We start from the raw sequence: 26,116 nt of genomic DNA on the forward strand, positions 1-26,116 counted from the left end.
GGCCCAATCCTCCGCCTAGCTGTGACCCACGCTCCAACCACTAGGCCTGATTGTCAGAGGCAGAGCCTGATGTTGTGTCTCTTTCTATAGCCTTCTAAACATTGCCAAATACTGATTCGGCTCCACTAGGGTTAGTGACATTGGGCACCATAGTGTAGACAGGCCGCTGACATCCATGTCAGGTAATGCTGTTCAGCGCAGGTCTAACTATGCAGTACTTAACACCAATGGAAGCTGGCTGCTCCTTAGGATCAATGAAGCTGAACTGGTGCTGGCCCCATGGGAAATGCTTGCATATTTTCCCCTGTGTAAACAAGACTCTTGTTTCCTGGAGACTGAAATCCGGGATTTCTGTATTGTACATCTAGATCTGATTTACTGTGTGGGCTTGAATAATACTTGTCTACCTCAAAGTGCTGTTGTAATTATTTATTGTCCTGTATTTGATTGTTTGCAGAACAATAAACATTGTTAATCTTAAATAAACTCCAGAAGATTATAAAGATGTGATCTAGTGCAGCATGTGCTAGGCTGGCAGTCAAGCGTTCCGAATTGCAGTCTCAGATGGGCCGTTTGCTGTGGTAGTTAACCCAATCTGTAAAGCAAGGATGCTAAATGCACTTTACAAAAATGGGCAACATCTCTGAATAAAAAGTACTAGCTTTATTAATAAGCTGTTACAGACAACAATTATTCTTGATATTCAAACTAAACTGTTCTTTCTCCATGTCATATCCTTACTCTAAGTAAAGTGAGTGCAAAGTAATCTTCAAGCAGACTTTTTAGAAAAAGACTTACGTGTGTTTTCTCTTCACAGATTCAGGTCTTAAAAGTGAGGAAATCATGGTGGACACTGTCTTGGCACCATGGACAATAATCTTGGTGATCTTTGCTTCAGTGTTGATAATGAGCTTTCTGATGTTTCTCCCCCCTGTTGCCATGGTGATCTGGAAAATGAAGCATGTGCCCCAGATCTCTTTGCATGGAACTGTGTAACCAGGCCTAATGGACAGTGCAATGCCCTGGAAACCCACAAAGAATCCTGCAACTAAACAAGCTACAAACTTACTCACAAATAGCAACTATTTAACAGAATCCATCACAAAACCTGAGCTTTTCCCAGGCCTATTGCTGCTGAAGTCCTGCAGGACTCTGTATATAACTTTATATTAACTTGCTAAAATTCCTACCACTCTTCCTACATCTAATTGGCTGCACTGTACTTCATATCACTTGTTTCTTGGATTGTGCTTCTCTCTATGACCATAACTGACCAACCTATGACAAAAAGAAAAACAAGTAGCACATGCCTTTGTAGTTATGACCACTTGTAAATAGCACCAAAAAGACACAAGGTAACTATATTAGTCTGAAAAGCATGGTAAGCCCTGGAGCTATATATATATATCTATATATAGTTTGATAGAAGCTGAATATATTTTCCCTCAAAGGGAACAGTGCAATGAATGGCATAGTCATTGCTATTAATTAACCACAGTCTTGTGTCTGTTTGGTTTGAAAACTCATTCTTCTGTTTTGACCATTTCTTGTTGTTGTTGGCTTTTTGGTTAGGTGGGTTTTTATTTTATTTTTTTCCCCAAATTCTAAGTGTCCCAACACAAAGCTATCCCTATCCCTTGGCTAAAATTCTTGTGTGCTTTATAACCTGGTGCTCAAAGCTCAACTGTGCAAACACAAACTGTGGCAGGTTAAAGCACACATGCTGCAGGAATTTCCCCTGAATCGTAGTGACCGAATTTACTATGGAAAACGGAATGTGATTATTTAGGTTTAAATATGTCCTGTTGTTCGTGTTCCTTGGTGTGCCTTAGCACTTCTCAAACTGAATATTTTGGAAAGGTGGGACTAGAACAATTAAAAGCTTATTAGCACTCCTATCAGTATAGTAACCTCCAGCATTTTATTTCGAACATAACCAACGTCATTTAAGATTGTGGGCCTGATTCTGCCCTTCTCATGCTGGGTTTAATAAGATGATTTGCACTATATGTGGTTAATGCTTTCCCCTCCCATGTAGGTTTGCTCTGAGCCACATTCTGATCTGTGTAAATCTGGCATAAACACGCGCCACTGATCAGACTCTGAAGTTTGTCCGTTTATTGATAATTATTATGTCAACTTTAAAAAATAATATAATAATAATAATCAAGAGGCTAAGTCGTATTGTTCTTATTCAGGCAAAAGTCTATAGGAGTTTTGTCTAAACAAGGCTCAAAGACTAGATTTCTTTATTTTGGTGAAAAAAAGAGAAAGAAGTCTGCTTCTTTTGAAAGGAGATAGCAATAGTTTTTTTCTCACATGTAGGGAATTAAGCTACTGCCTGCACTGTAACTGACTGAACCAGAAGACTTTTTTTCTCTTTCCCTTGGCATCCTTTTCCACTTCCATCTAATAAATAAAGGAGGACTGTCCTGTTCAGTTATAGGTCTGAAACCAAATATTCTGGATAATTTTACAGTCTGTTTTTTTTTTACTTACTAGCTTTTTAAAGCTGTAACTTCACTTCTCAGCTATACAAAGTACAGTTACCCTAAAATGATCTTCAGTGTCCTTGACGACAATGGCTACGGAGAGGGAAGGCTACTGAGGGTCAAGTGCAGCATAACAACTCCCTTTCTTTGAAATTACTGCTAATAGTCATGAGGATTGGGAAAAGAAACTTATATGAGAAAGAACACAAACAGTGGGGGTGTCTGTTATTAGAGCTGTGGACATGGTGTACAGTCAACAAAAAAGTAGAACAAAAAATCTTCCAGACTCAGATTGCCTAGAAAACTAAGCAGCCAACCCTCTGTTTATGTTTCATAATTATTTGTTTTCATGTTCTGTTACTATGTCACCCAACACAGATTAGTCCCATCTTTGAAAAGGACCTGGGATTTTCTTCTCACCTTCTGCTCCAGGTGACCAACAGCTAAGTGTTCTTTTCCTCTTCATGTTTCTCATTTAACTTGCTAAATAGTGATTAGATTTTTAGCAAAATGGTCTTAACCTCAATCCTCCTCCAAAATTAAATGAAAGACCAAATCATTGTGTATCTCTTCTACCAAACCTGCCTCAGTATTGGATTGGAATCAGACAAGGAAGTATAGAAGGAATGTGGCTGGAAGCTTTTGAAATCTTCTTTCATGCAGCTAAGGGAGCTGTACACTCTTTGAAAGTGATGCATGAGGATGGGCTACTGCAAGCTCAAGGCCAAGTGTCTCAAAACTCTTACAAGTGACATCATCAAAGGTGCTTAGAAAAGTTCCATGCTAGAAGCCACCTGTGGTTAAATCCTCTGAAGAAGAATTTAGTGCTTCATTGAAGGGTCAAGGTAAAATAACCAGAGACACTCATGATCCTAGTAGGGCATGTAAAAGTAGAGCATGTTCTCCCAACTGTCTAGCCTTTGCGGGCAACAAAAGTGACTTATGCTGCTTGCTTATAACAATCAATTGAGTTCATTACACAGTTCATTGCTAAGGCCAGCTAAATAATGGGGGAGGGGAAATAATGACACTTTTTTCCAAGCGAAACTCAGAGCTTACAGACATTTTCAGACAGGCATATCCATGGGCATTTAAAGTGTGTAAATTCTCCAATATTCTTGGCTATTGAGTATCATTAACTTCGCTCCTGCTCTGTTAAAAAATGTAGGCGGGAGTTGGAGGTTTGTGTGACATTAGGTATAGACTAGAAGTTAGTGCAAGATGTCCATTTGTATCTAATCTGTTTAAAGGAATAATTGCACGTGAGTCTTCACTGAAAACAGATATACTTGCATAGGTTTTTTAAATAGTTTTTCATTAGCTCATGTGAGCTACTATTTGCTCTGCTGTGTTGCAATACATCTTCATTGGCAATGAACTTGAAAACCCAGCTAATCTCATTTTATCTATTTATCAAAAAGTCTGCTAGGCTTGACCAAACTGAGTAAATAGCTTTTACCACAGCAGTATGTGACTGTCAAGGTTCCTCCCCCACTCTGAACGCTAGGGTACAGATGTGGGGACCTGCATGAAAACCTCCTAAGCTTATCTTTACCAGCTTAGGTCAAAAAGTTCCCCAAGGTACAAAATATTCCACCCTTTGTCCTTGGATTGGCCGCTACCACCACCAAACAAATACTGGTTACTGGGGAAGAGCTGTTTGGAAACGTCTTTCCCCCCAGATACTTCCCAAAACCTTGCACCCCACTTCCTGGACAAGGTTTGGTAAAAAGCCTCACCAATTTGCCTAGGTGACTACAGACCCAGACCCTTGGATCTTAAGAACAATGAACAATCCTCCCAACACTTGCACCCCCCCCTTTCCTCGGAAATGTTGGATAAAAAGCCTCACCAATTTGTATAGGTGACCACAGACCCAAACCCTTGGATCTGAGAACAATGAAAAAGCATTCAGTTTTCTTACAAGAAGACTTTTAATAGAAATAGGAGTAAATAGAAGTAAAGAAATCTCCTCTGTAAAATCAGGATAGTAGATACCTTACAGGGTAATTAGATTCAAAACATAGAGAATCCCTCTAGGCAAAAACTTAAGTTACAAAAAAGATACACAGACAGAAATAGTTATTCTATTCAGCACAATTCTTTTCTCAGCCATTTAAAGAAATCATAATCTAACACATACCTAGCTAGATTACTTACTAAAAGTTCTAAGACTCCATTCCTAGTCTATCCCTGGCAAAGGCAGCATAAAGACAGACCCACAGACCCTTTGTTTCTCTCCCTCCTCCCAGCTTTTGAAAGTATCTTGTCTCCTCATTGGTCATTTTGGTCAGGTGCCAGCGAGGTTACCTTTAGCTTCTTAACCCTTTACAGGTGAGAGGAGTTTTCCTCTGGCCAGGAGGGATTTTAAAGGGGTTTACCCTTCCCTTTATATTTATGACATGAGTAAATAGCTTTTACCACAACAGTACGTGACACATATCTAAACAGTTAATGCAAAATTTCCAAGCTTTCATTTAATCAGACTTGCTGTCTGTTTATACCATTGATGGGACTCTAGGTACTGTTATACCATCACCTTTCTATGGCATACAGTCCATTTTGAAACACTTCAGGATTTTTTGCACTCTATTTGTAGACCAGGCTATTAAAAAAGACAAGACAAGAATCAATCCTGAAGCACTTGCATGAGAGGAAAGTGATCAGGAACAGCCAGCATGGATTCACCAAGGGAAGGTCATGCCTGACTAATCTAATCGCCTTTTATGATGAGATTACTGGTTCTGTGGATGAAGGGAAAGCAGTGGATGTATTGTTTCTTGACTTTAGCAAAGCTTTTGACACGGTCTCCCATAGTATTCTTGTCAGCAAGTTAAGGAAGTATGGGCTGGATGAATGCACTATAAGGTGGGTAGAAAGCTGGCTAAATTGTCGGGCTCAACGGGTAGTGATCAATGGCTCCATGTCTAGTTGGCAGCCGGTATCAAGTGGAGTGCCCCAAGGGTCGGTCCTGGGGCCGGTTTTATTCAATATCTTCATAAATGATCTGGAGGATGGTGTGGATGGCACTCTCAGCAAATTTGCGGATGATACTAAACTGGGAGGAGTGGTAGATACGCTGGAGGGGAGGGATAGGATACAGAAGGACCTAGACCAATTGGAAGATTGGGCCAAAAGGAATCTGATGAGGTTCAATAAGGATAAGTGCAGGGTCCTGCACTTAGGACGGAAGAACCCAATGCACAGCTACAGACTAGGGACCGAATGGCTAGGCAGCAGTTCTGCAGAAAAGGACCTAGGGGTGACAGTGGACGAGAAGCTGGATATGAGTCAGCAGTGTGCCCTTGTTGCCAAGAAGGCCAATGGCATTTTGGGATGTATAAGTAGGGGCATAGCGAGCAGATCGAGGGACGTGATCGTTCCCCTCTATTCGACATTGGTGAGGCCTCATCTGGAGTACTGTGTCCAGTTTTGGGCCCCACACTTCAAGAAGGATGTGGATAAATTGGAGAGAGTCCAGCGAAGGGCAACAAAAATGATTAGGGGACTGGAACACATGAGTTATGAGGAGAGGCTGAGGGAGCTGGGATTGTTTAGCCTGCAGAAGAGAAGAATGAGGGGGGATTTGATAGCTGCTTTCAACTACCTGAAAGGGGGTTCCAAAGAGGATGGCTCTAGACTGTTCTCAATGGTAGCAGATGACAGAACGAGGAGTAATGGTCTCAAGTTGCAGTGGGGGAGGTTTAGATTGGATATTAGGAAAAACTTTTTCACTAAGAGGGTGGTGAAACACTGGAATGCGTTACCTAGGGAGGTGGTAGAATCTCCTTCCTTAGAGGTTTTTAAGGTCAGGCTTGACAAAGCCCTGGCTGGGATGATTTAACTGGGAATTGGTCCTGCTTTGAGCAGGGGGTTGGACTAGATGACCTTCTGGGGTCCCTTCCAACCCTGATATTCTATGATTCTATGATTCTAAGCTTGTTTTACACACAGAGAGGGGATAGCTTCCTGAAGGGAAAGTTAATATCTTATAAATAAAATATAGAATTTTAAACAAAATGACCTTTTTAAAAATGTGTCTACTTTAAAAACGTAATTAATATCTCATTGCTATCATCCTGTATTCACTAAGTGGTCTTAGATTTGACACATAAGTGATCTCAGAATCTTCACGTAGATGGCCTTTGTTTTGTCATTTGGTTGCGGTGAGTTTTGCTCTTTAAGAGGGCTCAGGAGTGATTTAAGTGGTCTCAGTTTTGCTTTAGTAGGGTGATTTTGGTATTTAAGTGGTTGCAGGGGTAACTTTTCCCAAGGAAGTTATCCCAGTTTTGCCACTTAAACGCCAAAATCACCCCACTAAGTGGCAAAATTGAGACCACTTAAGTGACAAAAGTAACCAAACTGAGATACTTAAGTGAGCTCTTTAATGGGATGGTTTATGTGGCAAGTCCGTCCCCCCCCCCCCCCCCCGACTTCTTAAGTGGCAAAAGTCTCCTAATGTGGCAAAACTGAGACTATTCAAGAACTAAAACTGGATATCTTAAGTAGGAGAAGTCACCTCAGAAGATAGCACTATTATGGTACTAGTAAGCACTAGATAGCACTAGTAAGACAACTAAAGTGGCAAAACAACCTCTCAGGTCCAATTAAATGGCAATCACATCCAAGACCACTAATGTGGAAAAAATGGGACTCCCTGAGTGGCAAAAAACACCTCTTAGACCACTAAAGGGGTAGAACTGGGAACATCTAAGTGGGAAAAGTCACCCCAAAGGGCACTAAAATGGCAGAAGCCACCACACTAAAATGGCAAAACAGGGGCCATTTAAGTGGCTAAAGTCAACCAACAGACCACTAAAGGGAACACTAGTGGTAAAGACTACTTAAACAACAAAATCAGGGTCACTTAAGTGGCAAAAATAACTCATGAGACCACTAAAGTGGATGACACCAAGCTGGGAGGGGTTGCAAGCACTTTGGAGGACAGGATTTAATTTCAAAATGACCTTATAAAATTAGAGAATTGATCTGAAATCAACAAGATGAAATTCAATATAGATAAGTGCAAAGTACTACACTTAGGAAGAAAAAAGCAAATGCACAACTACAAAATGGGGAATAACTGGCAAGGCAGTAGTACTGCTGAATAAGATCAGTCCAGGATTGTTAAACTGACATGAAGAAAGTTTGCGCTATCACTACTCATGCACTACCTGTTCCCTAGATAAAGAGAAGATTTCAGTCTCCAAGGCTGTCAATTAAGCATCTTTCATCAGCACTGAACAAATTTAATCTACATAACTGAACACTTTCTTTATTACACGATACACATGTTGGGATATAGACCATATTGCCTTAGCTTCAGCTCTGAATTCTATGCAAACTCCATATTTGTGCACATCTAAGGGCTGAAGTTAGTTCAAAAAATGGATGTGCTCTTCAACCCTTCCTAAAAATGCCACACGTTCATTGATCTGAGAACTATCCCATTAGATTGATATGAATTAACCTGCCTTTAGCTTTTAAAATATCCTATGGCAATTACAAATATAGTAACCCGCCTGCCTGCGCTATGTTTGTTGAACCATATACCTAGTTACCACACAATATACAATTAATTGCCATTTCACGTTTCTGAGAGATGTCCTTCTCAGCCTCAGCAAGTTCTCTGAAGAAGATTTCTATCTGCTCGCTTTCAGCAGTGGCATTGGCTATTGTTTGTTGACAGCACATGTGAGTGGGGAAGTATGCAGAATCGACTCCACTAACGGCCACTGGTGAGGCTGTAAAGACAAAAGGAGATTAATTACTAATCTGAAACCAGTGGACTAGGCATGGGAAGGGAGTTTGGGTAGTGGCCCCAGAGAAACTATGTCCACCCCTACTAAGTGAAGCTCAGGAATAGCATTTGCTGTCTGAAATAAAGCTGCTCCTCTTTTTGACCCTCGTAATCAGCTCAAGTAAAAGGAAATGAGTCTCCATATTTAAGAGTGGAACGCTTTCACCAAACACAAGAAGGATGGCCTTGTGGGCAAGGCACTGAAGTAAGACTTAATAAGTCTGTGTTCCATTCCTGGCTCTTCTCCAGACTTCGTCTGTGACACATAATCTCTCTAGTCTTCATCTGTAAATGGAAGATGATAATGCTTTCTGTGTGCTCCCCTTTGTCCATCTTATTTATTTAGACTCTCTGGGGAAGGAATTGCCTTTCATAGTGACTTGCACAACAGGTCCCCAGTTGGGTTCTTTGAGCACTACTGTAATATAAATGTCAATCCCTCCTACTAATATTATTCCATGCATTGATATGGATACACTATCTACAGAAGATGTTAGAATCCACACATTCATCATCAAGCACACAAGAACAAAGTAGAATATATGTTCAGGTATAATGTCATAAAAGGTACCGCACGCGCCAGGATGATTATTGGCTAATAAATGTGAAAAATGATCAAAACTGAAACATAAAAACTCTCTCATGACCTTTCCTTTACTGTGGGTTTAAAACTAACAGTATTTCTAAACCAGCAGTAAATAAAACAGTACTATTACCCATATTGGAATAATTGCTTATTAGAATTTTAAGGAGTTTTCTTAAATCAGTGGTTTTCAACCTGTGGTTGAAATCTAAGATTTCCAAAGGGGTCTGCACCTCCATTTGAAATTTTTAGGGGTCCAAAAATGAAAAAAAATGTTGCAAACAACTGTCTTAAATAATAACAGGTTTCAGAAATACTCACAGATACACTCAGCCAGCCTGTTTCCACCAACTAGTTCTGGTGTCCAGGAATAACCAGTAGATGCTCCACATTTCTCATATACCCTGCTTCGTCTCAGAAATCCAAAGTCATAACCCTTGTGTAACACCCATGAAAGAAATTCTATGAATTAGATGACATCACTGAATCATGTTTACTACAATAAACTGTAATGTTAGTCCACTGCATTTCAGTGAGAGTACTTGTGTTAATAAATGTATACATGTTTGCAAAATCAAGGCCTTTGTTTGTATATATGTGCAGTGACATATCAGTAGTTACAATATTAATTGGCAAATTGGAGGGAGTCAGAAGAAAGTCAAAAAAAGAATTTAAAAGGATCTGAAACTATGATGAAGAGAAAGGTAAATATAAACAGACAATAGTTATGGGATAACAAACTTTGGGAGGAAATAACATTAAGGAGGCATGATTTAAGGTGTAAAATTAAGGAGTATTGACTTAGAACTAAAACAGGGGGAACAACAAGTTAAGTATCAGGACTCCATGAGACACAAAGGAGGTGACTGAGGTGTTTAGAGTCCAACAAATCCAATAAAACCAAGCATAATGTGAAGTCATAATGCAATCTTCCTTCAGACAGGTCTAAAAATAAATACATCACGATTCTGTTCTGCAAAATCCTTCCTATTCCAAGCATCATTCTCCCCAATACAGACAATAAATGCACAGCAATATATGGACATATGTTCATACAAACATTAGGCTAAGGGTAGCCTTCAAACTTAACACTGTGATCTAAGCATTCAAAGATGTCTGTGATGGGTGCAGGAAAGCGCTAGAAAAGAAGAGGAGAGATGAGACCAGAGGAGGGGAGGTTTCCACACTTACCTTTCTGGGTAGAAGGGCTACTGTATTAAAGCACTGAATTACAATAGTACTAACTGTAAAATGTGTACAATACCTGGTTACACATTGGCTTGCAGTAGTGGTCGCTGTCAATGCTGACACACACAAGACCTCCATTTTTGGGAGCCTCTGGGACAGAGCAATTTTTTGACGTAAAGGCATGGCAAGCTTTAGAAAGAGAAAATAATTCAGAGAATTGGAAATTTGGCAACCTTACAAAATTATGCTATGTGTGACAGGGTCAGGCCAGATGGCTACAGGAGAGTGCAGGGAAGGAAGGTATTAGCCTCAGGATAAGCAGGTCCCTCTTCCCCAGTAACTGAGCAGGGGTTACTCAAAGTTAATTAGGACACCTGGAGTCATTTAAGAACCTGCCAGAATGGGTTAAAAGCCTTCCCTGCAGCCAGTCAGTGTGGGTGATAGGTGTTGTGAGAGGGAAGGTGAGCTGAGTGGTATGAAAGTTGACAAAGACCAGGGGAGAACCCCACAGGTGTAGAGATTGGGGAAAAACCCTACCCTAAATAGGAGCTAAGGACTCTTCCAGGTCCAAAGACCTGAAGAAAAGGACCCTATCAGAGGGGAGAGACTGAGCCATGCATTTGGTGTGATGCTGCCATGCCTGGAAGGGCTGCCAGAGACCAGGGGCTCTCCCTCCCCCAGCAGGAGGGTCAGGAGGAACTCTGCCCAAGCAAAGTGGGAACAATAAGCCAAGGGGCATGGGGAAGTAACCCAGGGAAGCTAACGGCTTTCCTGGAAACTGGCAGCGTGAGGCTGCTACTTGTAGGGTCCCTGGGTTGGGGCCTGGAGTAGAGTGTGCTACTACCCTCCACCCCTTTTCCTCTCACTGGATGTCCACCGCGGAGGCCAGAAGCCCCAGTGAAGCAGTGAGGCCCAGAAATGGGAAGGCCACTTGGAGACAGAATTTATCCACCCACTATACGGGGGGGGGGGTGGAATTCTGAGAGACAAGATGCTAACCCGACCCACGGCTGGAAGGAAGTGTGGGACCCACCGAGGCAGAGAAGAAGCCCTGCTACATATGATTGAAACAAGTCATAATTGCACTCAATGCAATTATCAACATCAAATCTAGGGGCCATATTCTCTTCCATGCTTCCGTCTCTATGTCTTGTTCAGGAGGCTCAGAGCACACACTTTCTACAAAAATATTAGTTTTGTCAAAAACACAATTTTCCATCGAAGACTGTTTTGATAGAATACTCTCGACCAGCCCTAGCTGTTATGTTGTAAAAGTTCATTATGTTGTGCATGACTCAGGTTTGCATTTACAATCAGTGCAGAGAAAATTGAAAATATCACATTTAAAATAATTCAGATGTTACACAGTTTTATGGAAAATATGATAAACTGCCCATTCCTCAGTGCTACAGATTCAATAAACCTACTTACTGCAGCTACTTACATTTCTTATAACATGAAAGGCTAGAAACATTTTGTTTTTACTGACATCTCAGGGTTTATCTACACTGGTGCTGAAAAGTTAGTAATGTCCAGTTCAAGGAGACATAGTCATACTAGCTGTGATCAAGCTAGTGTGCTAACTAGTATGGCTAGTGTAGACACAGCAACACAAGGACTGGAACTGGCAAGCTGCCCAAGTATTTACTTAAGGTTTCAGACAGGATCATACTCATGGTAGCTAGTCCCTCCCATCATTTGCACCACCATGGGTATATTTATATTTTTAGCATGCTAGGCTGATCAGAGCTAGTGTGGGTATATCTACCTGAGCAGGAAATTACACCTTCCAGCTCCAGTGTAGACATTGTCTTAGATTCTGTAGAAAATGTGATCCCCAGAATAATACTCTTCACTGCTTATTCAGGGGCATAACCCCAAGTTTGAAAACCTCTGATCTAAAGCCAAGTTGTAAACACTAATATCCTCCTATTTTATATAGATTGTGAAGAAAGGACTTGATGGGAGAAATGGACAGTACTGCTTCCAAAATCTCAGTAAACATCATTGCATCCTCTTGTGTGTTTGGACATGGTGAAGGAGGAGAACTGGACCCAAAGAATATATGTATCTGGAAGGAATCCATGTCCCCAACCAGGCCCATAGCGATCTAGACAAGGATGTATGTACACACATGTGTGCAGTATGTGGAGCTGCATAGGAGAACATCTCTTGCCTCTCAGATGCCCTTTGCATCTCAGCCTACTGCGGCGTGTCTAGAGGGCAGACGGAACTAATGAGGCCCTTTTACCCTTGATGGGGTTAGGGATACTGGTGGCAGGATCTGCTTTTTCCCCTCTGTCCCCATGAAGGGGAGGGAGACCAGCAAGGGGACAGATCTACCCCTAGAAAAAAGGAGGCTGTTAAAGGACTCATAGCTTGGACAATTCTTCTCCAAATCCAGTTCAATATCTCTTCCTTCCTGCGTAGAAATTGAGGCAAGGCCTCTCTGAGGTTGCTGGCTCTACACATCTGGCTTTCTGGTCTGATTTCAAGGGTTAGGCGTTTGTGATGTCATTGACTAACCACATCTAAGCTTGCTTGTCTGAGGTCAAGGGACAAGCTGTTGTGAGATCACCGGTTCAGCATCTATAGCTTGCCAGGCTGTTGATGGCACAGGCCCCTGTGAAGTTTCTTAGGCCCAGATCTTAAAAGGTATTTAGGTTTAGGCTTAAGTACCTTTGAGGAGCTGGGACTTAATCATGATTTTTTCCTGCTGCTTCCACTTCGGACCTGGTAAGTTCTCATTTTGTCAGCCAGCAAAGAGCAGGAGAGCGGGTTTTGGAAGAGCTGAAGAGGGTTGGATCTGACATTCTGGTTCAAACCCATCATTAATGATGCCCAAAGAATTCCTCTGGCTAATACACTACAAACATAGATTCCCCTTCAGGTAAAAATGAAGAGTTTTTCCAATAAAAGGTAAAATCCTCACCTTTCCCTTGAACCTTTCTTAGGCGATCAAGTACCTGTTGCAATAACCATGCAAGGGAATTAATTTCAGTTCTCTGATCATCGGGAAGCATTTCAAGGAAGCACTGAGAAAACCTCTGTGGAGGAAGGAAAGAATGGATTGTTAGTGTGGGAAAGGCTTATGAAATTCAGAGAAAAGAGAAATCTCATAGTGTTTTTCATTATCTTAACAAAGATATTTTTTCCTAAAAATAATTAACCTAAACCTGAAATTTGTGTGCTTATAAACAAATCTGCATAAATAAATGCAGACACTATTGCTAGAGAGCACTGGGATATTGACCTTGGTTGTTTTATTTATACTATATATGTATAAGGAGCAGTGTAAAAGTGATTTTAAACACAATTATCCCCACATCTGCCACCACACAACCTCTAATGCCCTCAAAATTATACAGAATTTGCAAAGAGAGGTGAGACAATAAATCAGTCCAAATCTGGGTTCCATCAGTTAGAACAACCATGCTTTGATTTCCTAATGGCCTAAGCACTAAGGGTATGTCTACATTGCAATGTAAGCCCAACAGCTGACTGGTATTGGGGAATCTGGGCTTACATATCTACATTGTATTTTAACCCTATGTTAAGACTTTTCTAACCTGTGCTCGAACCTAGGGCTCTGGCATCCACACTCCAATGAGCAGACCCCCACAGTCCCTAGCATCCACCTCAAAATGTGGCCGCTCTTGCCCTACGACCAAGGTGCACTGTGGGAAAGCTTTACTGCCTGCCCTACTCGTTATCAGGAAGCAGCTCGCTTTCCAAAAGACTTGATCGGTTCGCTCTCCATTACAAACTCAGGAGGCTCTCTGATACATGCTTGCAGATCAGTGATCAGAACAGAATGGGTTAATGCTGGCCTGAGCTACTCCTTCACAGGGGGGAGGGAGTGGCTTCCATTTTCAAAAGAATGGATTCCAGATTGTTGGAATAGAGAAGACTAAGAAAGTTGTCCCATGAAATTGTGGGATACTTCTGGAGATTCCCAGGACAAGCAGGGCTGCATCTACACTGCAAAGCAATAGGGCTCAGACCCTGAGTCCTGGTGTAATACAAGCTCTTACCTTCCAGCCCTACAGGGTCCCGGGACCCTGGGTCATCCCTCAGCTAGTACAATTGCGGTGTAGATGCAAGGGCGGTTAGGCTTGAGCCTGGGCTTAAGCACGGGCTTAAGTTGCAGTGTAGCCATACCCCAAGGCTACTGTGGTACCAAGGAGAACTGCAGGTGGCATGAGTGGAAGGAATAAAAAGCTGCAGTCCATGGATTGTCAGCAGAACCACTCCTCAGAACTGCAGCTGTCCCTGTGGTGGGTGTGCACCTTCTCTATGGTGAGAATGGAAAGACGAATAAATTTATTTGTTTATCTGACTGCCCCATCCCAGCTCCTCCATCTCCCTTCCTCTGTTCCACCCTTTCTCCACAGTGTGAAAGGAGTCTTCTGCACAGAGTCCTGACATCCTGCCACACCATTTCTTCACTGAGTGATTTGCTCCTAATAATGTTGTTAGTCCACATAAAGATGAGGCACAATTCCATGCAGAATACTCCAGCCCATGGCTGCATTTACTCTTGTCTTGTACAGTCTTACAGCTGAGATGCAAACTCCCATCTGTCTGATTAGTAGGGACTAGCTCTACCAGCTGAACTAAAAGGGACTCTCTTCATTCTGGTCTAGGCAAAAGGAACTGTTACAGACTAGTGTACAATGTAAATCCCTGGTTTTTTATACAGCTTAAACCTCATCAACTCCAGCCCCATACATGCATACAGCTAAGAGACCACAGAGTGTATAAAGCCAGTTCTTTACCTTCACCTGATGCGTCAAATCACTTAAATCAGCATTTTTACAATTGGCAGTTCCAGCTTCAATAATATCTACAAACAAACAGCATATTTATCTGTTGATGCTTCTGAAAATCAAAAAAGTACATTTTTCTCTGCCTGTTGAAATATCATAGTGGAGCACTAAAAAAGGTGAAGGGTGGAAGTTATGCTTATTATATTTATTATTACACACACATTTTTCCTCCGTAGAGACTCATATCACAGGTACTAGCATCTGTTCTCAATATTATCACAACTAAAGAGACACTCAAACAGCGTAGGCCACATAATGCACTATTCTAAAAGGAAGTTAAATCCAAAGCAATGCCTTTAGTAGAGGATGACATCAGATGCAATTGTTAATATTTTGCTCACCCCATTCAGGAATACTTTGTGACATTTGTGGGAGGTAGATTTGAGACCTAAACAGGTAAACTGTGTCCTTTTACCACATGGGACCAAATTCTGCTCTCAGTGACATGGATATAAATCTAGAGACAGACTATTAATTTCAGAGGCGTTATTGTAGAATTATTCAAATGTAATTCAGATCATAATCTGGCCTATAAAGTGCAATGGGGAGAGAGGATTATTACTGCAGTGGCTACTAGACTTTTGTCTTTGGAGACCTGGGTTTAAATCCTGGTTTAAGTCATGAGCAAAACTGAGCTTTGTTGATTTTACCCAAATGTCTCCTCTGAGGGGACTTTCTAGCCCTCCAAGCCTGCGTATGCCAATATATTTGTTGGCCTAATGAAAAGTATCACAATACCTACCTTTAGGGTTGCCAACCCTCCAGGATTGTCCTGGAGTCTCCAGGAATTAAAGATTAACTTTTAATTAAAGATGATGTCATGTGATGAAACCTCTAGGAATTCAGCCAACCAAAGTCGGCAGCCCTACCTACCTTATCCATAGTTTTATTAGCACAATACTGTCTTTAGCCACAGGGTGAGATTTGGCCTAGTGCTGAAGGCAGCACAAGGCCCTCTGCACCACCTAGTTCAGAATTCTAATGGTGCTCACAGCTTTGTGTGCGGCCTTCAGCATTGGGGTGAACTTCATCCTGAGTGGTTAAGTATGTGTAGTCCCTTTGAGGGGGGGCAGAAAGAGCTTAAAGGGGAGCCTGATGTCTCCCCCTTGCTCTGTGTAAAGTAAATCCCATAGAGTCACCACAGCAGCCCCTACCTCACTCCCAGATCCCAGTCCCTATGTCAGAGAGCATGTTTGAGAGAAAAGTGGTCAAGCCAGGGAATTCCTACCCCCCCGCAACCTCTGGCTGCTTGATCCAGCCTTCATCAGCCAGGTGTAGGTTAGACTGAAGGTGCTTTAACTTACGCTGACGACTGCTTTTGTCCCCGGCCATCCTAGGTTTAGATGGGGAGGTGTACATGTTGCTTAAAGCCACCCTTGTCCCACCTCCCTCGCTTAGCTGCACAGAAGGCAGCTCAGACAGCCCCACAGCACAGCCTTCTTGATAACTCTTCTCCTTATGCATGACTAGTAATCTCCCTTTAAAATTACTGCTAGGTCCCTCTGGCTCACCCACTGTGGTGTTTAGATGTTGCTTGTAATTATTAGAATTGGGAGCACTGGCTGTTGGGAGTCTGAAAGGACAGGGAACAGGAAGGAGGGGGAGGAGTTGAAGAGGCTGAGGGAGAGCTACTGAGGGTGCAGCAGCAGCTTGGAAAAGAGGTTTCCACTTTAAAAAATAAAGTCCTGTTGAAGTTTGTTAGTACCTTGCCTGGCTAATACAACAACCACTCCCTCCCCTGAAAAGAAATGACAAACTTTATGATCACATTTGTCAGGGATAAATCTACCTTCAAGTTTCACTGTGAAGAGGTGACAAATGTAAAATATGTAAATAGGAGATTTAAAACAAACAAACCTTGCCTGTCAGACAGACAAAGGGTATCAAATAAATAATCTCTAGCAGCACAGTAAGAATAAGCAAAGCAAAAAGAGCAGGGATCACTTTGTGTGTATTTTTGCAAGATCAGATGGTTATGGTTCAGATTCTAGCTTGGATAGCTGAGGATATCAATTTTCAAATTCAAACCAACTGCAGGAGGTGCTCAAATACCCATTTTAGACACTGCCTTGTCTATTTGGGTGCCTGAAGGTAGAAGTAACTGCCTATCTTAGGTTGAAAATTGTTTTCTGTAAGGTATTATTAAAGAATGGTCACAACTTACCTGTAACAAGCCATACTGCGCTGATGAAAAACAGCATTCTCCAGAGCAGGTGGGAGTTGTACTTCATCTCTGCTACCATGGAGCAGGTAGTAGTTACTCTTTCCTTTCAAAGTCTAAAACAAAGGTGCAGGAAGCACAGACAAGGCTCTATTTGCACTGGGTCACTGGTTATTTAGCTTGTGCTTTATCCAAAGTTAACAGGCTCCCGTCATGGAGTATGCACATTACCCAAGCTGCTGGGAACCCACTGGAGACCTTGCCAGGAATGCACCTAGGAAAGATGTTTATTTACATAGTATTGGATAGGGGTGCCCACAGTCCCTGCCACTGCTGCCATAACTGAGAAGTCCTCTGACTAATTCACTGGTTTGCTGTAAACGTTTTGATCACTTATTATTATTATTTTCTAATCTTCAAATGCCTATGTCACCTTTAAAAAGAAAAATCTCAAAAAAATGGCTCTCACTACTAGTTTTCACCCACTTTAGCGAAAATGGGCCAGACTCTCAGCTGCTTTTAGGATACTGCAGTTAGTTAAGGGGTAAGGGCAAGAGGTAGTTGAATCATTCATGGAGTTAACCCTTTTGGGCCTGATTTTCCACTGCTTTCTGCCTTTAGTAGCAAGTTACAACAGTGCAAAGTGAGTGGAGAACTGCCCTAAATGCTACCACTGTGTAAGCAAGTGGAAAATTCTGATTTGTTAGCATTTTGCACCTGTTTTGTACCTATGTAAATGGCTACACAAGTTAAAATACGGTGGAGAATCAGACCCATTCTCTGGGAATCATTCACATATTAATCCTGATTTCTGCTATTTACTGGTAAGTTTTTGCCAAGTTCAGACAGTTTACAGACTAAAGTTTGTTAACAGATTGCTTGCTTTGACTATTTGTTATTCATTATTCATGTTGTCTGATTGGTCAGCTAAAGTCACATAAGATTGATTCTGCTCCCTCATTGGAGGACTTTATAAAAAGGTGAATAATTGATGGTGAATAGCATGTAATAAATTGCAAACAGCAAATACCCCTTCTTTCCCTGTGAAAAGAGCTATCCATGCCAAAAAAACAAAAACACACACACACTCCAACTTCAACCATTCCCAAAACTTCCATGCAAAGAAAAACCTGTTCACATTAATGAATGTGAGTAGCAAATTAAAGGGAACATCAGCATGGACCCAGAGAGCGGCTAGGAATTTGAAGGGCTGTTGGAGAATACTGTTTTTGCAGGACTCCACCTGCTCTATTTGAATCACTCTGGTAATATGCAAAAAGCCCTCACTACCACCACACATGAGGTTGTCCCTTCTGTAGATAAAGATAGGATGGCTTCAGCCTCCTGGGTTGCCAAACCAGCCCCTTTCACTAGTGCTAAATTCACTCTGATAAATCTTCTAGCATAGCTTTATCTAGATGTCTCTCATCAGTTGCTCACGTGACCTCCTGAGGCCCAGATCTTGATTTCAACGGGAGTTAAGCACCTAAATACCTTTAAGGAGCTGCGCCAACTTTCACATCTCATGGGGAAACAAATACAGAAGCAATCTGTGAAAATGCTGATCGTGGTTTTGATATATTACATGACTTCTGCATATGGGTTTCCAGATCGACATAACAAACAAATGAGCTATTGTTTGCACTTTTATGGGAGCTTTGCAATTGACTTCAGTGTTCTCAGGACTGGTTGTTTAGCGTGGAAGACTCTGAATGCGAGTAGGCCCCCAGCCAAGAGGAAGGGTAAGTATTTTAGCAAGGCCTCGGGCCAGATATTTTCAGGAATTAGGCACTGACAGACAAGGCGCCAGATCCTTCATCTCACTCCAGCTGCTTTGTACTGGTCTGACAAAGCAAGCCAGCAACAATGCTAGTTGATCCAGTCAGCTGAGGCTTCCCCTAAAGTAAGGGGAATCTCTGGATTCTCCATGACAATACTTCCCCACAGCCATGCTGTAGGGGTCTTCTCTCCAGTGTGTTCTGTCTGTGGAGTGTCTATGTCTTGGCAATCTCTAGCTGCTGGGACTCTCCCTCGGGGCCATAGACAGCTGGTGTAAGCTAAAGGAGCCCTGAGGCTGCTCTGATTTAAGCTAGAGACTGGCCTGGAGATGGGAGGGTAAAGTTGGTGGATAATCACCTTTGTTCCTGTCCCTTCCCTGTGTTGTGCCAACTTGAAGCAAGCCAAGGACCAGGACCTACAGAGTGTGATTTTCATAAATGCCTAGGGGCCAGATTTTAAAAGGTATTGAGGTGCCTAAAGACGTAGGTAGGCATCGAGAGGGATTTTCCGAAGTTAGGCACCTCACCGATTTAGGTTGTTAGGAAAAAATCCCATGAGTTGTCTGCCTGCACCTTTAGGTATTTAAATACCTTTGTAAATTTGACCCTGGGGTGAAATTTCGAAAGTGCTTAAGAAAATGAGAAGGCCAATTCTCACTGACTTTCAATAGAAGCTGGGTGCCTAATACTCTTAGGTGCTTTTGAAAATCCCACATTAACTGACTTAAGGCCACATTTTTAAAAGGCACTTTTGAAAATCCTAGTGAGTATCCATCTACATCTTAGGGCTGTCCATTAATTGACACATTAGGGTGGATAAGTGGGTCCTTAATTTTGCATGTTTGTTTCAGTGTTATAAGGGGAGGGGGATCTTGAAAAATCACCCACAAATGTGTTATGGAATTTATGGAAAGCCCTTTAAATATCCAAATACCTTTACAATTCTGACCCTTAAGACCTATTTTCAAAAATGACTTATGCATTTAGAAGTAGAGCTAAGTGAATAACTGATTTTTCAATACACTAACATTTCCAAAACAGTAAAAATTTTGTTTTGGGTCAAACTGAAAATGAATTTTTTTGAAATTTTTGGTGAATCAAGAAGTACAACAAAAATTATTTTAGGGTCAAACAGAAACTTTTATTGTGACAAAATTGAAATGTTTTGATTCAATTTTGATCATTTAAAAATATTAGGGATTTTTTAAATAACATTAAAGAAAATGTTAAACCAAAAGGTCTTCTGAACCAAGAAACTGAAACATTTAATTCTGAAAATGTCAAAATGAAACATTTCACATTTTTCAGATTTTTTTTCACTGAAACACTTTGTCAAACTCAATATAAATTTGCAAAATAATTTTGGTGTCACCAGCTCTGCATTTTTCACTGAATTTTTTTTGGCAAAAAAAAACAATGTGCCTGTTCTAATGAGAAGTCTAAGTTTCATTGAAAAATCAATGGGACTTGGGTGCCTAAGTCACAGGTTCTTTTGAAAATTTTACCCCATGTTTGTAGCAGTTGTTTTCCTACAATTAATATTAACAGGAAATAGGATCCAGTTTATGACATGGGTTTTATTGATTCAAAACTACTGTACATTGAAACATGATGAAATAGAAATTAAACTCAGAGGCCCTTTGTTGTCTATTTATTTTTCATACACAGAACTAATAGGAAATGGATAAGGAAAGATGTCGGCAGTACACAAAGATCTCAACAAATAAGACCGCTTGGAAGAGAAAGCAGAAAAATACTTTAATCACAAATATGCTTGGAGGTGGATTTTCATGTAAACATCATAGGTGTAAAAAATGTCACACAGACAGGCACCTCTCTGACCAGCTACCCAATGGGGCTTTGAAGCATTCCTACTACCCTCATTACCGCTCTGCAGTTGCCAATCACACAGGCTTTATCCCAAACTCATCATTACTGGTTTTGCAAGGTATATAGGCTCCACGGGCCAGATTCTCAGCTGGTGTAGATCAATGTACTTTCATATTAGACTGATCCAGAATCTTTCTGGACAACCAGGATGTAGGCAGTAAATAGCTAATTGAAATCAGTAGTGCTTTGGTGATTTACACAAACTGAGGATCTGACCCTACATATTTTTAAACTTTAAGAACTTCTCCTTCTATATTTAGAAATTAATCCCTTGGTAATGATGCTCTACCCAGAAACCAGAGGTGGTATTTTATGCCAACAAAGGATATGCATTTCTAGTCATGCGAAATTGGGGCTCTCGGATGAGAAGAACCTTAGCTGGTCTGTTTTATTCCATGATATAACGTTCATTAGTATATGCAGAGTTTTAATTCTTTCCAGCAAATGAAGCCAGGAGAACTACTGACAGCCACTTGGTCACTGCAAGTAGCGCTGTCAGACTTTGGAAAGGGTTGGGGGAGTTGGGTCAAAGTGCTTGTGGGAATTGTAGGCAGGCTTAGCAACTGGCAGTTAGGCATATGGAAGGGTATGGCAGCTGAGAAAGCCAGCTCGGGTTGGGACCTTGTGACAGGGATACATTATGGACAGTACTGCTTATCTGCAGTACCGGTTACAAGTAAACTCAACTGCAATGTTAATACTAGTATTTCTACAGCACCTTTTTACCCACAGATCTCAAACCTCTTCCCAGTCACAAATTCACACAGTCACCTTATAACATTCCTGTGAGGTAGGAACATATTATTCCATTGCACAGACAGGGAAACTGACACAACTTTGACTTGTCAAGGATCACACAAGCAGGGCCAGGAATAGAACCCAGGATTCCTGATGCATACATTCCCCACTCTACCTACTAAACCAGTCGAGAGGAAAGTTTCCAAGATGGACAAAGGGAGGGCAGATGAAAGATTCACCCTTCTCATGGTTAGTTGTTATTCCCATTCCACATTTAAATAACAGTATAAAGAAGCATGGGCATACAAAGTAGCCACTATTATGAAGTTTAAGTTCCACATACAGACAGGAAACCCAAAACTCAATCACAGTCTCCAGTTGTGCTGGAAACAATTTTCTCCTGTCTGTACTAGCAGTTTAAACTGGTTTTCTCACTATTTCTGGTGGGACGCCCTGCTGACAAGTGACCTTAGCAACAGGTCAGTTTCCCACAGACAGACTGGACTTCAGTGTGTTCTTGAATCACACATTTAAAAGCAGTAGTGATAGGATATGCAAAAGAACAAAAGCAAATTAGTAAATGCAATTTAAAATATAAAGATTCATTTGCTAACATGCTTATAAATTTTTTCATGCAAACCCTGCTAGGTAAAATATATAATTGGCTCAGTGTTTTTATGTACTCAACATAAAATCCTTAGCCATTTTTATTTCTTCATGTAATGGGCTTCCCTTGCCCAGAACTGTTGCTACCATTTCCTATGAAGCAGCTTGAGTTGATCCTGATGGGATCATGGCACTTTTATAAAAGTATCAGCAATTTTTTTATGTATATTGAGCTCTTTCTAGGATTGGGTTGGGTGTTCTTTGTTGATGGTGGCTTACTCCCTCTCCCAATAATGATATAAATCATTAAGGTCCTAAGCCAATGCTCAATGAAGGCAATGGAAAGATCACGACTGCAGGCGAGGCTGCCTGTGGACTCCTGGTGGAGTTCCTGGCTGAAGAACAGGTGTAGAACTGCAATTTATTTTTGCATACTAATCCTGAGGCAAATAGAACAGGTCACGTGCTTGTTATTAGTAACCTCTATCTATTAGTAACTGTCTATCCTTGGGTGCAATGTAGGCCAATAAAGGTTCATTAGGTAGTCTTTGAAAAACTATAGCACTTTTTTTTTGTAATGACTTAGCAGCAAAGCATGGCTTTTATTATCCAACTAAAGTTACTTTGCAACAATTGGCCAGTATGGAAATCAATGAGAGCAGGAACAGATCTGGTAATGCAGTGGATCGCCTTGTATTGCACTGCTAGGATAATCTGACCTTACAATGGAAAAATCACCCAGGGAAGATCAATCAGGGTAAAGATGATCCCCCTACAGCAGTACCTATGTAGGGGCTCTTATACCACTGACCCTCGGTGCTCCTAGCATAGCAGGGAAGAGAGGTAGTGGCTGGAGGAAAAGGGACATGGCCAGGGTGCTCCCGTGCTACTGTAACGCCAACAGACCCTGGTCGTCGGCAGGTGGGATCAAACCTTGGGCCTTTGGAGCTTAGTGCACGAGCCTCTACCGCATGAGCTAAAAGCCATATGGCTTTTAGCTAAGGCTGTAGAGTAGACTCATTAATCCCTCTCTCTCTAAGTGGTCCCAGTGCCACTAGATGGGACAGAACACCACACCCAGAAGGGGTGTGGGTTACACTATCACCAATCCATAGCCCATTTTTGGACCCTCAGGGCCAGTTGCAGATAGCATAAGTTAAAGCAGGCCTTCGGCTGTTCCAACACAGCACAGGGAGTGGACTTTACAGAGTTGCAACATACCTAGCCCTGACCCCTGACACTCAGTCTGAGTCCTTTTTATCCTGGGCATCATAACTAGCCATAGGGCAGCTGAAGCTCAAAAAATGCCATCAAATTCACCTGTGTGAGCTCATGGTCTTCAAATGATGCCTTCAGGTACACCTGCATAGCCCCATTAGTCCTGAAAGGGTTTTCACAGGTGGCAGTGAGAGTGTAATATGAAGGCAATGGAGTAGCATAGGTGTATTCCAAGGTGTCATGGCCTCTATTACTAGTAATGGGATGGAAAGAAACCAGCTCGCCTTTCTGAGCCTGGGCAGAATTTTTTGGGCTAGCAGTTACAAATAACAATTTAATTTACAAACTCTGCAAATCTGATCTGGAAATCAGTGAATCAGACTGACTACAGAACCCCACTGTGTCTTTTTTGGCCAAATGACTCTTTCAAGTGCAGCTGCACTTTGATGTTTTCCTACCAAAGGGCAAGCATTTGTGTGGCTAGAGGACACGGATTAATGTTCTGATTTCTTTTTTCTGGAGACATGGGTTCCAAGCCACACGCACAGAAACAAATAGTTTTGAGGTTGTTTTTTTCATTCTAGCTGGTACACATTGCACAGTCTAGCACAGATGCTGAAGAGGGGAGGCTTGTTCCTTGAATAGGAAGGAGGCATGTTGAATTTGAGATGCACTGAAAGGGGAGAAGTTTGCACAATACCTGGCTAAATCATGCCTACTGTTAGCCAGTGCTATTAGTTCTTTATTTTAATGATCACCAAACTTAAACACACAGCAATGAGTCAGGTATTAGATTATTCCAACTGCTTCCATTTTCAGAACAAGTCAGGAGACAGTGTGCAAAGAAACTGCATTCCCCTGAAGCAAAATTTCTCCAGTGCAGAAATCCCGTACAAGGGCCACCTAACCCCTTAACCCTTATGTGAATTTTGAGTGGCATTTTGGGTCAACCCCTGCAGCAGCATTAATTTCACTCTTGGTGCCTACTACATCAACATGAAATGTTGACAGTGGACCAGAGCCTGATTTCATTGAAGTCAGTGAGAAAACCCACCCATGACTCCAATATAACCAAGACTGGCCCAAGTCCTTTGCAGAAATGGACTAATCCCATTTCCTTTCACTCACGCTTTAAGACAACACAGTGTGTGCGTCCACAAATGACACACTCTCCCTCAACCAGCTATTGCCTGGATCACAGAGATCCCACGTCTACATTTTGTAAGCAGAGCTGCTAAAATAAAAAAGCAGTTGGTGACTTTTAACTTTGGCAGTAACATGTACACAACTCAAGCTATTCTGGAACATTGCCTAGAGCCAAGTGTTTTCTACAGATGTTAGACTTATAAACCTAGGGTGGGTAGTACTACCATCTAGAGGATGACTCAATCATAGTCTTTCAGTTAAAGATGCTGTCAAATTTGGTAGATCCAAATTTTAACATATAAGGACCTTTTATTTTTATTTCCAATGTGTTCTGGTTGTTTTATGTGCATATTTTGTCCCCATATAGCATTCAATGTCAAAAGTGAAAGCCTTGAGCCTACCACTAGTGAGCAATGCTCCAACAGCAAACCAGTGTATGCATAAAAGTAACGGACAGCACATTTCAATAAAGAAACAGATTTCAGTGTCATTCTCCCAAAGGGCTGTTGTTATAAACACCAGTGGGAGAAAAATAACTCCATAAATTGTGGGTGATACCTTGACACCATGCCTTTAAAAATCTATTAAAATAGGGTACTAACAGCATGCTCCTCTACAGTGTTTAAAAGCACTGTCGCTACTAGGCAGTGTTCATATTAGCACAATCCACGAGAAGTCAATGGAGCTCTAATGTGCCATACATTGGGATGAGCCACTGACTCCAAAATTTGATGTGCTAAGATGTAAACACATAGAAAAGAAGCCCCTATAAGTACATAGTAGCTAAAAGCTTTTTGCTGCAAGGTCAGTATAGAAGAAAAAGTTTGAGTCACCAATGAAGGAGGTCTAAGCACCAACAACATCCTTTAAAGGAGCAGCTATGTCGCAGTTACATGATAACGAATCCCTTCCAAGCAAAATGCCCCATAGTTGTATGCAATACCAGCTCCTATAAGAAAACTGTCCCCCCCTACCCCCCCCCCACCATATTTCCTAGTGTCCAGTCAGGGTGAGGAGACCTACTGCTCCTTAGCTAGACTCATGAGGAATACCTTTTCTTTTGAATGTAAAATCACACTGTAACAGAGTTGAGGCCCAAACGCTGGTTTGTATGTCCTAGTCAGATTTTGCCTTTGTCAGTGGAACCAACATAGCAGCAGTAAAATAAACTGTATTGTGTCTTCTTGTGACAATAAAAACAGACTCTGCCTTTGGTGTCTTTGACAATGAAATAGGATAAGGCATTGAGAGTAAGTATTAATTCCCATGAGAATATCCTGTCCATTTAAAATCTGAAATTCCTTGAGCTGATTTCTGCCAACATCTTATTGACTAGTAGAATCCTCTTCACTTCTGCTTTGGGGATGGACCCATTATTATTGAAACACAAGTTTCTTAGGCACCTCCCATGAAAATTCATTTCTTCCAAAGTGACCGTAACAGGCAGTCTTCTGATAAATTGGCTTCTTTAAATCCAAATCCCTTAGTGTTCAAGAAAAAGAAAAGAAAATAGTGTTACACTTTAGACTAAACTATAAATCATTGAAGTTCTGCTGATTGAGGCTAGTTCCTCCTTTCAGTCCAGCAAGTGGGCTGAATTTTGGAAGTGCAAATGTACCAATGAACTTGTTTTATGGAATAATGACCATGAACGTGGCTATAAGGGTTAGTCTGTAGCCTTTTTGGG

At 41.5% G+C, this 26,116-nt stretch overlaps 2 protein-coding genes and 1 long non-coding RNA gene across 3 annotated transcripts in view; all 3 read right to left on the bottom strand.

Moving 5' to 3' along the window:
* The window catches only part of LOC311524398, a 29,239-nt gene extending 28,351 nt beyond the window's left edge, over positions 1-888 (bottom strand). The window contains exon 1 of the long non-coding RNA XR_014712546.1: positions 799-888. This is a non-coding gene — a long non-coding RNA (uncharacterized lncRNA). The remainder of the gene's footprint in view (positions 1-798) is intronic.
* A 6,022-nt stretch (positions 889-6,910) lies between these two features.
* Positions 6,911-17,154, bottom strand: LOC311523123 (uncharacterized protein). Its single transcript, XM_084632842.1, has 6 exons — positions 17,057-17,154; positions 14,842-14,909; positions 12,996-13,110; positions 10,140-10,252; positions 9,197-9,311; positions 6,911-8,236 (listed from the first exon to the last, which is right to left on the bottom strand). The coding sequence occupies exons 1-6, from the start codon at positions 17,133-17,135 to the stop codon at positions 8,046-8,048; spliced, it is 681 nt and encodes a 226-aa protein (XP_084488968.1). The 5' UTR covers positions 17,136-17,154; the 3' UTR covers positions 6,911-8,045.
* A 3,410-nt stretch (positions 17,155-20,564) lies between these two features.
* The window catches only part of MAT1A (methionine adenosyltransferase 1A), a 35,521-nt gene continuing 29,969 nt past the window's right edge, over positions 20,565-26,116 (bottom strand). Inside the window, exon 9 of the mRNA XM_084632926.1 lies at positions 20,565-25,911. Coding sequence (XP_084489052.1) covers positions 25,806-25,911 — 106 coding nt within the window. The 3' untranslated portion in view covers positions 20,565-25,805. The remainder of the gene's footprint in view (positions 25,912-26,116) is intronic.

Source organism: Lepidochelys olivacea, assembly GCF_965140295.1.
Source record: "Lepidochelys olivacea isolate rLepOli2 genome assembly, chromosome: 7".
Lineage (NCBI taxonomy): Eukaryota > Metazoa > Chordata > Testudines > Cheloniidae > Lepidochelys > Lepidochelys olivacea.